A 15,745-nucleotide genomic window follows, 5' to 3' on the forward strand; every position below is an offset into this window, starting at 1 on the left:
GCTTCTGAAATTTAACAGATTCAAGCTGGAAATGTTTCTCTGGAGGCCGTTGCTGAGTGGTGTTTAAAGCCGAGACTGGATGGAGTCCATGCAGAGTCCCTGGCTCCCATTGGAGTTGGTGATCTCTTGGCTAGCTGTCTGACCATCCCCTGTCACCCTCAGCTAGGAGATGATGATGTGGCAGATGGCACAGCCTTCCATGCCCAGCGCAGCTACAAGCCGCATGGCCGCTGGGCAGAGCGTGCTGACCAGGAACCCCTCAAGACCATCCTGGATGCCCAGGACCTGGATTGCTACTTCACCCCCATGAAGCCTGAGAGCCTGGAGGACTCTATTCTGGATACAGTGGAGCCCCAGAGCCTGGCGGCCCTGCTGAGTGAGGTACAGACCGCCCCAGCCCAGCCCACGGTCCCTGCATTGTGACTGCCCACCTGGGATCTGGGGCCTCGGCAGTATCATTTTGAAAATCAGGCTGATTTTCCCACTCTAGGGGTGCAAGATGATTACATGATGTGGTGGAGGGCAGGAGGGTGAGGCCCTGGGCCTAGTGCAAGTGAGACTTCCCAGGCAGACCAGGAGTCTGGGAGGTGGGTCCTTTGGGGGTGAAGAGCTTGGGCCCAAGAGCAGGCCTGTGGCTGGCTGGGGACGGGGGCAGGGGGGACATTTGAGCAGCTAGAGCCCTGACCTTACCCCTTCCTTGCTGTGTGACAACTTGCTGCGAGGCTTGCTTCTCTAGGTTTCTGCTTTCAAAAAAGAAATGGTCATTAAAAAAACGATAACCGGGGCGCCTGGGTGGCTCAGTTGGTTAAGCGACTGCCTTCAGCTCAGGTCATGATCCTGGAGTCCCAGGATCGAGTCCCGCATCAGGCTCCCTGCTCAGCAGAGAGTCTGCTTCTCCCTCTGACCCTCTTCCCTCTCGTGCTCTCTATCTCTCATTCTCTCCCTCTCAAATAACTAAATAAAATCTTAAAAAAAAAATCTTTAAAAAAAAAAAAACGATAACCAAGATATACACAAACAATGAATCATGGAACACTACATCAAAAACTAATGACGTAATGTATGGTGATTAACATAACAATAAAAAATTTAAAGAAAAAAAAACGATAACCAAGAAAGAAAGACTTCTTAAAAATGGTCATAAAAAGAAAGCCCTCAGAGGGCTTTGATAGGAATCCAGCACCAATAGGCCCTGGGCCCTCAGAAGTGCTGAAGCAACTTTAGCTCTTGTTCTATTATTTTCCAAACAAAATTATCTTTTTTTTTTCTTTAAATTTTTTTATTGTTCTGTTAATCACCATACATTACATCATTAGTTTGTGATGTAGTGTTCCATGATTCATTGTTTGTGTATAACACCCAGTGCTCCATGCAGAACGTGCCCTCTTTAGTACCCATCACCAGGCTAACCCATCCCCCCACCCCCTCCCCTCCAGAACCCTCAGTTTGTTTTTCAGAGTCCATCGTCTCTCATGGTTCGTCTCCACCTCCGATTTCCCCCCCTTCATTCTTCCCCTCCTACTATCTTCTTCTTTTTTTTCTTAACATATATTGCATTATTTCCAAACAAAATTATCTTTTATTCTGTTGTATAAACCGTCTTTTTTTATTGTGAAATGATACACATACACCTGTGTGTGCAAATCCTAGGTACACAGCTTGACAAATTATTGCCATGTATGCACCTACGTATCTACCACCCAGGCCCTAAGATATAGAGTATCTTCTGCCTCCTGGAAGAGACCCCCTTGTGCCCCTGCTAATCGGTGCCCCCACCTGAGACACAGCCTTTTAACCTCTCACCGAGGATTAGTTTGTTCTTGAACGTCACACAAATCGGATTTTGGAGGGTTGGAGCCTTGCCCGTAGAGGGGCTGATGACCATGCAGGAGGAGCGCAGAGGGAGCTCCAGATGAGCACATAACTGGGCCCAGGCCCTGGCTCACCGGGATGGTCCAGCACGTCTTTCCTGTTGTTGCGGGTGTTGGCCGTACGCCCGGCGGCTTGCAAAGGGCCCTGGCTGCCAGGACCGCCTCAGATGGCTGTGTCCTCTCCACCCTGCAGTCGGAGAGCCCCCAGGAGGTTGGCGGGGGGCATCCCTCCTTCCTGCCCCTACAGAGGGAGTCCTCTGAGGACAGCAAGCTCATCATCTACTCCCTGGAGGCGGAGGTGACGGTCACAGGGACAGACAGGTGGGTGTCCTGTGCACCCAGGGAAGCCTTAAGGCATTGGAGAGAGGAGGCCTCAGCTGATAGGCACGCGCTGGAAGAATTGCTCTCCGCTCTCCCCATGGGCCTGTAGGAGTGGGGCAGAGCTGTAAGGCCTGGGTGGCACGGGAGCCTGGCCCTGCAGCCTCAGTTGCCCTGGTTCCAGGTGGAGGTGCAGGGAGCCTTTGTTGGAGGCAGGAGAGGCGAGGCAGTGCTCAGTAGGAGCAGGGCACAGATGTCTAGGGGGTCAGGGTGGGGGCTAGCTGTTTACTACCTAGTATGTTCTCATTCCCTTGCCCCACCCCCCGGCACTGCAGCGAGTACTGCACGAAGGACATCAAGGAGGAGCCCAGAGACCAGCAAGGTGACTCCTACCTCAGAGTCTCCTCCATCTGCCCGAAGGATCAGAGCCCACCTGAGGGTGAGTGGTGGCAGGCAGAGACCCTGCGGTAATCTGTCCAGCCGCGCCCCTTTCTGGGTATTAATGGCGACCTTGACTCAGTCTTCCTGAAGCTCAGAGTCTATCACAGAGGCAGACATGGTCCCTGCTGTTTCCTGAGGATTCTTGAGCCCAACTGCTGACTGGCAGGAGCCCAGCTCTGCCACTTCCTCGAATGTAAACTTGCTGGTCCATAAAAACAGAGAGTGGGTATTATTACCCCCATTCTCCAGATTGGAAAACCAAAGCCCTGGGAACCTGAGCCACTTACCTGACTCACCCAGCGAGGGCCTGGCTTTGGGCTCCTGACTCCCGCTCTGCCCCTCCAGACTCAGGGGAGTCAGAGGCTGACTTGGAGTGCAGCTTCACCACCAATCATGCCCCCCCTCCACGGCCAGCCCCAGACCCTCGGTTTGACATGATGATGCCCCCCACCCTGGGTGAGCAGGGGCCAGATGAGGGGAAGACGGTGCGTGGGACTTGCTCGGGGATGGTCATGATACATAATCACTTTCCCCACCGCAGCCCTGCACTGGGTGCCCACTAAGCCTCCATTTTCTCGTCTAGGAGGCAGAGCCATTAGCCTCTCTTCGGTCTAGTGGCAACAGGGTGTGTGACGGGCGAGTCCAGCTTTCTCCATTGTTAAGCGTCTGGCGTCTTTCTCTGGGCGTCTGCCGTGACTCATGGTGTTGACGGTTCTCTCCTGCCCACCCTCTTGGCCTCCCCTGCGCCTCTCCCCAGGATGCCCAGGTTCTTCGGAAGAGTTATCCCAGCCCGAGGTGCCAGGCGTATCCAACGGCTCCCTGCCCCAGACCCCTGAGCAGGAGAAGTTCCTCCGCCACCACTTCGAGACGCTTGCTGACGCTCACCCCGAGGGTAGGGCCCTGCCCAGGCAGGCCTTCCAGTGCTGGGCACAGCGTGGGTGTCTCGGGTAGGGCTTCCCTGCAGAGCTGGCAGGGTTGGTAAGAGGGCTTGCATTTTCTCTCAAGGACTGAGCTGTGCAGGCTCTTCTCCCTGCTGTGTTTGCTCCCCCAGGCATGTGTGTGATCTATTGATGGCGTTTCTGGGGATCCACCTGCTGGTCTGCGGGCCTTCCTGGGCCCAGGGCTGAGTGGCTAGAGGGATTCTGAAGACTCCCTTGGCATCTTCCCCCAGAGCTCTTCCATGGATCCCTGAGAGAGTTGGAGGCCCCTGAGGCTGAGGACTTCTTCAATCCCCGGCTGAGCATTTCAGCCCAGTTCCTCTCACGCCTCCAGAAGACATCCAGGTAGGAGCTGGTGAACCCCCACCCCACCCCTATCTCTCTCTGTCCCCCCCCCAGGGGGTGGGGGCTGTGTCCCCTCAGGGACCCCCAGGACAGCCACAACCACCTGGTTTCCTTCCCACAGGTTCACCCACAGCTTCCCTCCCCGGCTGCCCCTGCACCTGGTGAAGTCCCCAGAGGTCCCATTCCCGGAGCTTGGGGGCAACCAGTCCAGAGCAGAGCCCCTGAGAGCAGGCACTGGCTACCCGTCCCCAGGCAGGACCAACGTGAGTACTGGGGCTGCCTCCCTCAGGACTTCAGGCTGGGAGCCGGGGGGCCTTGTCCTCACCACATGCTGTGCTCGTAGGTCCTTGCTGGGAAGAAGGCTGAGGAGCCCCTTGAGACCCCAGAGGCCTGGCACCCACTGAGTGAGTGCCCCCATCCGCAGACAAACAGCCCTGGGCTTCTCCGCAAACGGTCCTGGATGCCCATCCGAACCGTGGGGGCAGTGGGTTTGGGCAGGGTCCACTCAGGCCTGGAAGCCACCTGGGGTGGGCCCCTCTCCATCAGCTCTGCGGCTGGGGTGTGAGAGTGAGCCAACTTCTTCCTTTACAGCCCCCCGCCTCCCCGGCCTGGTGCCCTGTGCCCCCTCCTCAGTGCTGCCCACTGACGGGAAGCCTCCGACGCCCACGGCCCTACCCACTCCACGCCTGTCTCAGGCTGTCCACGGCCCCTCCACCCACCCCCGCATGGAGGCCACTGCCAGCTCCCAGGCCAAGATGTCACGCAGCACCTCCCCCGAGGACAGCGAGGGCCCTGTGCTGGCTGAGCTGGCCAGGCCCCTCCACAGGCCCTCCTCCTTGGGAGAGATGGCATCCCTGGGCCAGGAGCTCCCAGCTATCCCCACCATGGCAGCACCCAGCTCTAACAGTGAGGGCCGAGAACCTGCCTTGTCCTCCTGGGGCAACCACGAGGCCCGGGCCAGCCTGAAGCTGACCCTGTCAAGCATCTGTGACAGGCTCTTGCTGCCCTCTCCCCCGTTGGAACCTACAGCCACCCAGCCCAGTGTCACCATCACAACCACCACCTTCCCAGTCCCCAGCCCCGTGGATGCAAGCTCCCTGAGGCTCCACAATTCCACCTTTCTCCCAAGGCTCCTGGCCCCTGAGCCCCTCAAAGCCCCTGCCCACCCCAACAGTGCCCCATTTCCGGAGGCCAGGCCTGAGGTCCCTGGCAGTGTCACCTCCCTCCTGGAGCCCACCCCTGGTAAGTACCACTCTTGGGACAAGGGATTGCCCCCCGAGCTCATCCCATGTACAGCTGGCTTAGCTCCGAAGGTGGGCACTTGACCCAGCTTGGGGGTTGTGCCATTCATTCGTTCGTTCGTTCGTTCTTTCACTTAGATATTTAGTGAGCACTTCATATGTGTTGAGCTTTGTTCTAGACCCTGGGCACATGGGGCTTGTTGGTCAACAAGACTACAAAGAATGAACACCCTCACTGGGGAGATGGGCAGACTAAATGTAAAGCAAAGTGTTAAGAGTATCCCGAAGGAGTATGTGCTAAGGACAGAAATAAAAGGGTTTAGGGAGTGAGAAGTGGGGGCACAGTGGCTAGAGTTTTCAGCTGGATAATGAGAAAAGCCTTCAAGGAGAAGGGGGCATTTGAGCAGAGCGGGGGAGAAGTGAGCCTTTGGGGACTGAGGGAAGCATCCCCGGCAGAGGGATCAGCCCAGCCACCCCGGCCTCTCAGACCAGCTAGAAAGTGGAGATGTCTTTCTCATTCCCTCCCCTCTCACCCCAGATGCTCTCAATCTGGTCCAGGGCAGCCCTGGACACTGGGAGGAGCCTGGGGTACCGGCCAGGGTCCTGCCCCCAGCTCCCCGTGAACTGAGTACTGTCGTGCACAGACTGCAGACCGCCTTCCAAGAAGCCCTGGACCTTTACCACCTGGTGAGCCCAGCCCCGGGGCCAGGGGAGAGGGCTGGGCGGCTCCTCGGGACTGCCGGGGCTGGGTGGCCCCTGACAAGGTCCGTACCCCTTGCAGATGGTCTCCAGTGACCAGGTGAGCACTGAGCAGCAGAGGCAGGCACGGACCGAGCTGGCCTCCACCTTTCTTTGGATCCATAACCAGTTAGAGGCCAATGACTGGCTGGTTAGGACTGACGTGGCCCAGGCCCAGGCCCAGGCCAGCCCAGGTTCCCCCTCCCCTACTACACTGTGCCCCCTGGCCAGCCCAGATTTGCATGCCCTGCTGGAACACTACTCGGAGCTGCTGGTGCAGGCCGTGCGGAGGAAGGCACGGGGACACTGAGGGCCAGCAGCCCCCTCTCCACGCCAGCCCTGCTGCTTCTGAAGAGATAGGTGTCTTAAGCAAATAAACTGACAGCTTAGAGGAATGGTTCCTGGTGCCTGTCGGGGCGCATGCACGAAGCTCCCTCAGGTGGATGCGGGGAAGGAGAGTAGGGTGGACAGCAGTGTTGTGTTGGACCAGCCCGGGGAACGTGGGTGGATGAACTTTGCAAGGGATGAAATTTGTATGCGGCAGGTGTTAGCCACGTAGCATTGTACCCTCACCTGCTCTTCCTCTTCCTGTCTCACCTGGGGGACATCAGCCCCAGCACAGGACTCCGTCAATGGGACCAGATTCCTAAGAAATTAGGGAACTGCAATAATGATGATCCCAACACCTGGTATGCCATGTCGTCCATCCCCCCTGAGCTGCTATGGGGTCAGTTGGGGTCCTGGCCCAGTGGGGCCCAGCTGTTCCCCAAGGAGGGGCCAGCCCTTCCTCCCTGCCCCCTTACTGGTGCCCAAGAACCCACTGGAGCCACTGCCATCACCATGTGCCAGACCCTGGCTCCCAGGACACACACTGCCACCCCATTGGTTCGGGCCCCCCAGGCCAAGCCCAGGTCGGATCCTGTGAGGTCCAGGCTTTTGTCCCCACCTACAGCAGGGGAAATTGAGGAGAGACCAGCAAGCTCGGTGACTAGACAATCAGGCAGCATGCCCAGGCCGTCCAGCACCTGGGACAAGTAATTCCCCAGCGGGATGATTCTATCCAGATTCATCCCATGAGCTCCCAGCTGTGGTAGCAGCTTCCCCAGGCAGCCGGCATCTAGCCATGTGGCATGTCTGCCAAGAAAGCCACTCCTGTTACCACAAAAGCCCCCACTGTCCCAATTCTCTCTAACAAGGAAGCTGGCGAGGGAGGGCCCTCCCCTAAACCACAGCCCCACCATGTGGCTTGCTGTGGCCTCAACCACCGCTTGCCTGAGTCCCTCTCTGCTCCGTCGGATGGTCACGGCCCACCAGAAACAAGCCCAGAGAGATCCAGTCTTGCTTCGGATTCCACTTCCACACAGCTGGGACTCAGACCTAGGCTTGCCTCGTGGCAGAGCCAGACCGTTCAGCATAAGGCCATGGCCCTCTGCTGTCTCCGGAAACACTAACACACATCACAACCAATCCTGCAGGGTACTGTCTGTTGCACACGCTGGGGGTAGTGGGAGGAACAAGACCAGCAAAGCATCTGCCCTCATGGCATTAGCCTTCTAGAGAGCAAAACAGGACGTAAGCAGTATCTGTGGAACTGTAGGTAAGCTGAGGGAGTTCATTGTGCTGGTTGATGAGCCAGGGAAGGCCTTTCCGGGGTGACATTTGAGCTGAGGCTGGAGAGAAGGCACAGGTCATGTGGACATCTTGGGAAGATGCCCGGGCAGACAGAACAGCCAGTGTGAACATCCCACAGGGGGATCAAACATACATGGAAGGAATGGAGTGAGCTAGGAGAAAAGGTAAGAGAGGAAATGGGAGGAAGAACAGAGTTCAAGGGGGCAGGGCCTTGTTACTTCATGACATTTAAATCCAAGAAATACAACACAATTTTCCCCCGTAAATAAGATGCCTGATCTTGGTAGCTGAGGAGATGCCCAGTATTGTTTATTTCTCAGAGGCCCTGCCCCTGCCCTGCCCCACAGGTTACAGACCCCTGGGCACCCTCTCTCCTTGCCCCTTCCTTGCCTGGCCACTGAAGATCCCTGAAGCAAGGCTTGGCATCCAGGCCCCTAAATACCCAGAGGACCATCTTGAGCTTTTCCCTAGTGGAATGTACCCCTTCTCCCACGCTGTATCATAATTAAGCTTTCAGGGTGCCTGGGTGGCTCAGTCGGTTAAGCGTCTGCCTTCGGTTCAGATCATGATCTCGGGGTCCTGGGATCGAGTCCCACAGGGAGTCTGCTGCTCCCTCTGCCCCTAACCCTGCTTGTGCGCTCTCTCTCAAGTAAACTTTTTTTTTTAAGGTTTTATTCATTTGAGAGAGAGAATGAGAGCAAGCACGAGAGGGAAAGAGGGTCAGAGGGAGAAGTGGACTCCCTGCTGAGCAGGAAGCCCGATGTGGGACTCGATCCTGGGACTCCAGGATCATGACCTGAGCTGAAGGCAGTCGCTTAACCAATTGAGCCACCCAGGCGCCCCTCTCTCAAACTCTTAAAAAAAGCCTTCAACGCCCAAGTAGCAAACGGCTGGCTTGTGGGGGCCCACGCTGCAGGGACATTTGTTACTCTTGATTATGTTCCTGGCCCCGGTACCCTCTGAGGCTGAGTTCCACCCTCCAGCTTAGGCCCTCCGAGCTGCAACATGGTTGCCATACCGGCACTTGGGCAGTACGCCCTCAGCTAACCAGGAGCAAAGGCCCGAAGGAGGGCAGCTGCCAGGGTAGTAAGAAAGGTGCTAAGCCTTCCTAGACACTTCCCCTTTCAGAGCATTTGTAGGCAAGAATGGAGATGGCTTTGATTCACTTGGACCAACCATCTCCTGTCCTGGCCATATCGCTGTTCAAAGAAAGTTGGGTTCTCTCAGCACAAGAGGAGGGTGCGCTGGTAGAGAGGACCCAGTGTGTCTGCCACTCTCCACTTCCTAATGCTAAGCTCTTCTGCCCTGGAAAGACCAGACTCTCTCCTCTGACAAACTGGCTGGTTAAGAAACCACTGCCGATGAATGTGTGCGTGTGCGGTTTGTGGACCCACAGGACCCCAGCGGGAGGAGGACAGAATGCTCACACGGGATGTTTCAAAGAGAGTTCAGGGCGCCTTGGTGGCTCAGTTGGTTAAGCGACTGCCTTCGGCTCAGGTCATGATGCTGGAGTCCCGGGATCGAGTCCCACATCGGGCTCCCTGCTCAGCAGGGTGTCTGCTTCTCCCTCTGACCCTCTTCCCTCTCGTGCTCTCTATCTTTCATTCTCTCTCTCTCTCGAATAAATAAAAATAAAATCTTTACAAAGAGAGTTCAGTGAAGGGATCATTTACAAAGAAGTGGGCAGGGGATAGGGAAATCCTAGGGCTGGTATGGTATCCTGGACTGGTCCCAGAGAAGAGCTGTTACTCCCACCCTAGCCTTGAGCTATAGATGCAAGGGAGCAAAGTGGGACCCAGAAGAGCCAATCCTGGAGAGAGGGCTGCCTGAGGGGAGCTGTGTGCCTGGCAACTCCATAGGGAGAAAGTTGGAGAAATCCTCTCTCCCGTCTTATGTGGGGCTCCCTGTTGTCGAAATCCTATTGGGAGCGAGGGGGCATGGGAGGAGTGGGACAGAAAGGGTATGGGGACAAAGACACCCAGCCCTGAATTTCTTCCCTAATTTGTTTTCAGTAACACAGGAACCACTTGCCCCAAGAGACACGGTGCTGGGCAGGGAGAACTGGGCACGGGGAAAGAGACAAGATGGCTCCCCGTAACCATTTGCTAGCTCATTCTTCAGTGCAGCTTCCGCCCTGTACTCCCAGGCTGGACTGATCCTAGATACTGGGCTGCCAGACTTATGCTGCACACACCAGTCTCAGGTGCATGAAATCCAACAATTGTGAGATGGAGACAAAACACATTTTAAAGAACTTGAGATTTTATTTGCTGGAGAGAGAGAGCGCACAAGCTAGGGGAGCGGCAGGCAGAGGAAGAAGCAGGCTCCCTGCTGAGCAAGGAGCCCGATGTGGGGCTTGATCCCAGAACCCTGGGATCATGACCTGAGCCAAAGACAGACGCTTAACTGACTAAGCCACCCAGGTGTCCTGGCACTTAACACTTACAGATGGACTGACTGAAACTCACATGCTTGCCTAGCCACCCCTCAAGACTTCCTAACAACCACCCTGTTTAAATGCTGCATGCTGGGCGCCTGGGTGGCTCAGTTGGTTAAGTGACTGCCTTCGGCTCAGGTCATGATCCTGGAGTCCCGGGATCGAGTCCTGCATCAGGCTCCCTGCTCAGTAGGGAGTCTGCTTCTCCCTCTGACCCTCTTCCCTCTCGTGCTCTCTCTCATTCTCTCTCTCTCAAATAAATAAATAAAATCTTTAAAAAAAATTAAAAATGCTGCATGCTAAGCACTCTTCCCACATGATCTACATGGATCTTTGACACAAACCAGTGATAGGGAGACACATTAGTCCCATTTTCCAGATGAAGAAACTGAGGCCAAGCAAGAAGTGACTTGCCTGGGTTCTGCAGAGATAAAGTGGCAAAGCTCTGGGCTAACAGACTCTCAGTCCCGCCTCCCGTGCTGCCCCAAATGAACCAGCAGGACTCTCAGGGCATGTGAAGAAATGAAGAAATAATGCTTCTCTCACCACCAAGCCTTTGCATAGACTGTTCCCTCTGCCTGGAACACAGGCAGATGAGGTTTCACCTGAAACCTCATCTTCCTTCAGGGCTACACCCAGCAGTCATCTCTGAACCTTTAGGCTGGATCAGGAGCCTCTTCCGGGCTCCCTTGAGCCCCCTGGGTTTTCTCTACTGCAGTTGGGATCACTTTGCCTGTGCACCCCCCATCATAGCTTTGGTCATTCTGCAGTGTCACTGGCATGTCTCCCCCATGGGCTAAGTTATGTTTTCATTTTTAGTGCTGAGCTAGGCCTGGCCCATAGTTGGAGCTCAGGAAGTCACTGACTGGATAAATGAGAGGCAGTAACTGCACAGAGAATATTCAAAATCCTTAACCAGGGATTAAGCGATCAGACAATGATCAATCTAGAACACAGACTCGCTTGAATGTAGGGGTGGGGTTCTGGGAGCCCCTGGCTGTGTCAGGTCACCCCCTTTGGCTCCTGGACTGTGGGAGAGTGGGGAAGTGGTGTCCCAGGCAATCACTAGGAGCTGGACTATTAACACACCAATATTCTAATACCTGCTACATCTGAACAGTATTTCTGGCTGGAAGCTTTGGGCATCTGAAAATCGGAAAGGTAGGGCTTTCTGTTGGAAGATGCAGAGCCTATATCCTCCCTTTGTCCTTCCCTACTGCACCGTGCTGTCTCTCCAGCCTCTGGAGCAAGCAATCACACCCACTCCTCACCCCCACTTCCTCAGACAGCTGCTGTGATTTGAATAACCAAACAGGCTGTTGGATGTCCGGTTGGTAACGGATTTGCCTGGCAAACAGACCCTCAGGTCTTTAGCCCTGCTACTTTGAGAAGACAGCTTCCCTGCAGTCTCTCTTTCTTTTTTCCCACTCCCAGGAGCTGTCTAGGCTTTAATCTTGCCCTTGCTTGACGTTCTTGGGGGTCCTAGCACTTGGCCGCCCCTGGTGGCTGGAGAGTGCCCTCAGGAACCTGATGTAGGAGAAGGGGGAGGAATGGTGGGTTCGGAGGCAGAGGTAACTGAGCCAGCTAAGTCGGCTCCCTGGGCTGGTCACAAAATTTGCATGGAGAGAATGAGGCTCCTCCAGGGCTCCCCCCTCTCTCCCTCCTTTCCCCCTCTAGTCATCCTGGGGCTGAGGTGTGACTGCAGGTGGAAGAAGCAGTCGTCTGTGTGGGGCCATCTCACCATTCCTGGAGGTGATGCCCCGTGCCTTCCTGGTCAGGAGTCGGCGTTCACAGCCACCCAACTGGGGCCACCTGCCTGATCAGCTCCGGGGAGATGCCTATGTCCCAGGTGGGCCCCTCATTGCGCCTGGAGGTGAGGGGTAGGTGAGACACAAAGCATCACCGTCTGGCTTCTCTCCTCAGACTGCAGCAACCAGCAGGGCCCTCCAGCACACCAGTCTTCTGGCTTCGGAGACTCTTGGGTAGCGGTGAGTCTGCAGCTGGACCACAAGACCCTGCTCAGTTTCATCTCTGCCCGCTCTCAGCCTCAACATAACCTGACTGCCCTTTACTTCCCGAGCCCATTGCACACGCCCCTCCAGCCTCAGGACCTTTCCACCTATTGTTTTCTCTGCTGGGAGTGCCTTTCCTTTCTTTTTTTTTAAAAAAGATTGTGTTTATTTGACAGAGAGAGAGATAGTGAGAGCAGGAACACAAGCAGCGGGAGTGGGAGAGGGAGAAGCAGGCTTCCCGCCGAGCAGGGAGCCCGATGCGGGACTCGATCCCAGGAACCCAGGATCATGACCTGAGCCGAAGGCAGGCGCCCAACGACTGAGCCACCCAGGCGCCCGCCTTTCCTTTCTTAGTAGAGCTCACTGTTAGGCTTCATCCCAGGCACCATTTCCCTAGGGTGGGCAGTCACATTTCCTATCCCGAGATCCCTCTGTCCAGTGGGGCAGAACAAGATTCAAGCCAAGTGGATGGCGATTTCCTTTTTTAAGGTTTTATTAATTAATTAATTTATTTATTTATTTATTTATTTATTTATTTGACAGAGAGAGACACAGCGAGAGAGGGAACACAAGCAGGGGGAGTGGGAGAGGGAAGAGCAGGCTTCACGCCGAGCAGGGAGCCCGATGCGGGGCTCGATCCCAGGACCCTGGGACCATGACCTGAGCCGAAGGCAGACGCTTAACGACTGAGCCACCCAGGCGCCCCTGGCGATTTGCTATATGTCAGATCAGAAAAGGTGACAGGAGCAGGACGGGAAGACTGGGGGTTCTCAGAAGGGATATTCAGCTGTGCATGCCCTGGAAGAAGGAAAACACTAGCCGGAATAGAAATATGACCGGGATTATTTCAGTATTAGTTGAAAGCCAGGAAGTGTTCTAGACAATGGATATTTACCAGGAATAAGACAAAAATTCTCTCCTTCCTGGAGCTTATGATCTGGTGGGGGCTACAGGGATAGACGATAAAATTAGAAAAATCTATGTTACATTGGAAGATGTGCTATGGGGAAATACAGAGCAAGGTGAAGGCAATGGGGAAGGGTCAGGGAAGGCCTTTGCACACACGAATAGCAGCCTTCCCAGCCCTCCTTGGTTCCTGACTCTAGGTATTCTATTTGCTCCGGCCCAGGGCGTCTAACTCCCATGTCCCTCCCACAGCCCATGCAGGGCAGGCTGGCCTCCACTCCCAGGGGCCCGGGGACACTTGGCTGCCCGCTCTGCCCCAAGGCCTTCCCTCTGCAGCGCATGCTGACACGACACCTCAAGTGCCACAGCCCTGCACGCCGCCACGTGTGCCACTGTTGTGGCAAGGGCTTTCACGATGCCTTCGACCTCAAGCGCCACATGAGGACTCACACCGGTGAGGAGGGGCAGGGGCAGGGAAGGGCGGCTGGGCCCCAGGAAAGTCTGGAATGAAATGGGAGAGAGGTGCCCAGGATGTTCCAGTGTTTGTGTTCATGGGGTGAAGACTCAGCCATCAGGTGGCTTGGAAAACCTACTTAAGATCCCAGCCAGTGGGTGTTAAGGTGGTGCCAGGGTGGAGGCCTGCTGAAGGGTGCAGCGTGAAGACAGTAGTGGCTACAGGATTCAGGTCCTAGATGGAAGGGCGCAAGGAAAAGCCTCCCTCCTCCTCCTGGAGAAGGAATATCCTGATGAGCAGGTGGGGAACACAGGTGTCTGGCCCATGTTTGCACGGGTGGAGGTAGCACATGGTGGGACACAGGCAGAGTCTGCACAACTCGGAGTAGGAATGCGGGAATGCTCATGGAGGGCAAGGTGGAGAGGCTTTGGTTTGGAGGCCATTGCCCTGTCTGTCCTCTCCCCCCTCTGCCCTTTTGCACAGGGATCCGGCCATTCCGCTGTGGAGCTTGCGGGAAAGCATTTACACAGCGCTGCTCACTTGAAGCTCATCTTGCCAAGGTGCATGGGCAGCCGGCCAGCTACGCTTATCGTGAGCGCCGTGAGAAGCTGCATGTGTGTGAGGACTGTGGCTTCACCTGCTCGAGGCCGGACGCCTACGTGCAGCACCGCGCCCTACATCGCGCTGCTTGAGAATGTGCATCCCACACAACCCACAAGAGGCAAATAAACGCAGGGAATGCACGCACAAAACACAGAATTTATTACACACAGGAGCGGACAGTTCACTCGGTCCAGCGGTGGCCACAGTGTGGGGCCGTGCACACATAGTACAAGCGCATGGCGTCCTGGCAGAAAGGGTGCATGGTTAGGGTCGGCACCCCACGGAAGTGTACAACACACAACCTCCATCCAGCAGAGCCACACCCCAAAATAATAGGCAAAGGGGCCTTCCCCACTGGTAAGGGTCCCCCTCCCCCCAGTATTGGTATCCCTGCCCCCAGGGAGGACCAACCCTGGGACACGCAGAAAGCCTTCCTCCTGCCGCTCACCTCGGCCCGGGCACTATGTGACTGGAAGAACACCGCCTCCTTGTGGCCACACCTGGGAGGACAGTCAGCCCCTCAGCCAACTATACCCTTCCTTCCTCCCTTCACCCAGTGAGAACGAGCCACTCTCCATCCCCAATACCAACAGCGCGCTCTCACTTTTGGCACGGGTGGTCCTCGGTCCGCGGCAACGTGGGGTCCTGGGACACGTCAGCGATAATCTGGGTCAGTTCGCTGAGGGAATAGAAGGTGAATAATTATGCCCAGACCAGGCCCCCCAGCCAACAACCCCGTCCCCCGGCTCTAGTGCTGCCACTCACTCCACTTCGTGCGTGATCTTGTTGACATAGATGCAGCTGTTGTCGGCTTCCTGCTGGTAATCACAATTCCGGCACTACGAGAGGGCGAGTGTGGCGGGAAGGGGGTCATGGAGAGATCGGGGAAGCGACTGGAAGGGAAGGCTGAGTCTTCCCTGGAGGGAATGACTAGAGCGTGAAGTCTCGAAGTTGGGATAACGGGGTATATTGAGAATCACTTCGGGGATGGGCAAGACGAGAGTAGGGTTCACTCGGGGGATAGGAGGCGAGACCAAAAGGCGTAGGAGGCGTAAAAAGGAGTAAGGGTCACGTGGAGTAGCTTGGGGCCACACTGGGAACAGGTGGACCGTTCTGGGAAGACCCGGGCACTCCGCAGGCTCGTGCTCACCGCGTAGAGCAGAATGCGGTTCTCCTTGTCCTCCTTGGGGTAAAGCATGTTGTTACTGTGGGAGGGAGAAGTCAGAGGTCAGTCCTGGGGCCATTACTTGCTTCCCTTACACACTCGCAGGCCCAGCCTCACCATTCTTGGCAGAATCGAATACCCACGAAACCCGGCTCGTAGGTCCCGTCTGGTTCCATAGCTACACACTGCCCGCCAAGCAAGCCTTCCGCACTTGCTCCGCCGCGCGACCGGTCGCGGGAAGGGTCAAGAAGCCTAGTTGCTTCGCCAAAGGAGGGGCGGAGCTACGCACACGTACTGTCTCCCTGGGGCTTTGTTCTCGGCTCTCTGTGCCGAGGTTCGACTAATAACTTGCTTCAGTTTTTTTTTATATCCTGCGGTAATTGTTTCCAACTTCCGAGCCTCGCTTCCCCCGTTTGTAGAATAGCATGGTACGAGAGCCAGGAATAAGGAATACGATGCTTTACGTAATATGCAAGGCCGGGAGCATAAATGAAGCCATTGCTTTTTGCTGGCTGAAGGCTAGTGCACATGCGCGGACGAGGTAACTCTTGCCAGTCCTTCCTGTGGGCTTCAGCCTTCGCTCGCCCGGGCAGTTTCCCGGGCGGCTATTGGAAGAACGATGCACCATGGAAGGCCTCTCAGGA

The 15,745-nt window shown here is 55.9% G+C and overlaps 3 protein-coding genes across 4 annotated transcripts in view; 2 read left to right on the forward strand and 1 right to left on the reverse strand.

Annotated features, from left to right (window-relative positions):
* The window catches only part of WDR62 (WD repeat domain 62), a 42,690-nt gene extending 36,256 nt beyond the window's left edge, over window positions 1-6,434 (forward strand). Inside the window, exons 22-31 of the mRNA XM_028123538.2 lie at window positions 163-381; window positions 2,065-2,192; window positions 2,525-2,628; window positions 3,388-3,522; window positions 3,802-3,913; window positions 4,035-4,176; window positions 4,257-4,317; window positions 4,505-5,155; window positions 5,693-5,841; window positions 5,936-6,434. Coding sequence (XP_027979339.2) covers window positions 163-381; window positions 2,065-2,192; window positions 2,525-2,628; window positions 3,388-3,522; window positions 3,802-3,913; window positions 4,035-4,176; window positions 4,257-4,317; window positions 4,505-5,155; window positions 5,693-5,841; window positions 5,936-6,202 — 1,968 coding nt within the window. The 3' untranslated portion in view covers window positions 6,203-6,434. The remainder of the gene's footprint in view (window positions 1-162; window positions 382-2,064; window positions 2,193-2,524; window positions 2,629-3,387; window positions 3,523-3,801; window positions 3,914-4,034; window positions 4,177-4,256; window positions 4,318-4,504; window positions 5,156-5,692; window positions 5,842-5,935) is intronic.
* A 5,273-nt stretch (window positions 6,435-11,707) lies between these two features.
* OVOL3 (ovo like zinc finger 3) lies at window positions 11,708-14,071 on the forward strand. The gene is made up of 4 exons (XM_088028494.1): window positions 11,708-11,810; window positions 11,885-11,949; window positions 13,132-13,333; window positions 13,817-14,071. Exons 1-4 carry the CDS (start codon window positions 11,717-11,719, stop codon window positions 14,023-14,025), a joined length of 570 nt encoding a protein of 189 aa, XP_087884620.1. The 5' UTR covers window positions 11,708-11,716; the 3' UTR covers window positions 14,026-14,071.
* Window positions 13,828-15,713, reverse strand: POLR2I (RNA polymerase II subunit I). 2 transcript variants are annotated; one of them, XM_028123636.2, is made up of 6 exons: window positions 15,219-15,713; window positions 15,087-15,141; window positions 14,702-14,775; window positions 14,541-14,615; window positions 14,348-14,436; window positions 13,828-14,180 (listed from the first exon to the last, which is right to left on the reverse strand). In XM_028123636.2, the coding sequence occupies exons 1-6, from the start codon at window positions 15,275-15,277 to the stop codon at window positions 14,008-14,010; spliced, it is 525 nt and encodes a 174-aa protein (XP_027979437.1). In that variant the 5' UTR covers window positions 15,278-15,713; the 3' UTR covers window positions 13,828-14,007. The 2 variants fall into 2 exon arrangements, with proteins under 2 accessions (XP_027979437.1, XP_027979439.1); XM_028123638.2 differs by having other exon boundaries at window positions 14,073-14,180; window positions 14,385-14,436; window positions 15,219-15,703.
* Window positions 15,714-15,745: the final 32 nt, after the last annotated feature.

This window comes from Eumetopias jubatus, unplaced genomic scaffold (assembly GCF_037043125.1).
Source record: "Eumetopias jubatus isolate StellerSeaLion01/CBP00866 unplaced genomic scaffold, mEumJub1_p1.0 scaffold_10, whole genome shotgun sequence".
In the NCBI taxonomy this organism is placed as follows: Eukaryota; Metazoa; Chordata; class Mammalia; order Carnivora; family Otariidae; genus Eumetopias; species Eumetopias jubatus.

Bases quoted from the DNA above. Each gene is read 5' to 3' on its own strand.
- POLR2I (XM_028123636.2), bottom strand. From the start codon at position 15,277: ATGGAACCAGACGGGACCTACGAGCCGGGTTTCGTGGGTATTCGATTC. The intron at 14,616-14,701 runs GTGAGTGGCAGC...CTATTCCCTCAG, and splicing joins AAGATCACGCACGAAGTGGA to CGAACTGACCCAGATTATCG. The intron at 14,181-14,347 runs GTTGGTCCTCCC...CCTTTCTGCCAG, and splicing joins GGCTTTCTGCGTGTCCCAGG to GACGCCATGCGCTTGTACTA.
- OVOL3 (XM_088028494.1), top strand. From the start codon at position 11,717: ATGCCCCGTGCCTTCCTGGTCAGGAGTCGGCGTTCACAGCCACCCAAC. The intron at 11,950-13,131 runs GTGAGTCTGCAG...TCCCTCCCACAG, and splicing joins TCGGAGACTCTTGGGTAGCG to CCCATGCAGGGCAGGCTGGC. The intron at 13,334-13,816 runs GTGAGGAGGGGC...CCTTTTGCACAG, and splicing joins CCACATGAGGACTCACACCG to GGATCCGGCCATTCCGCTGT.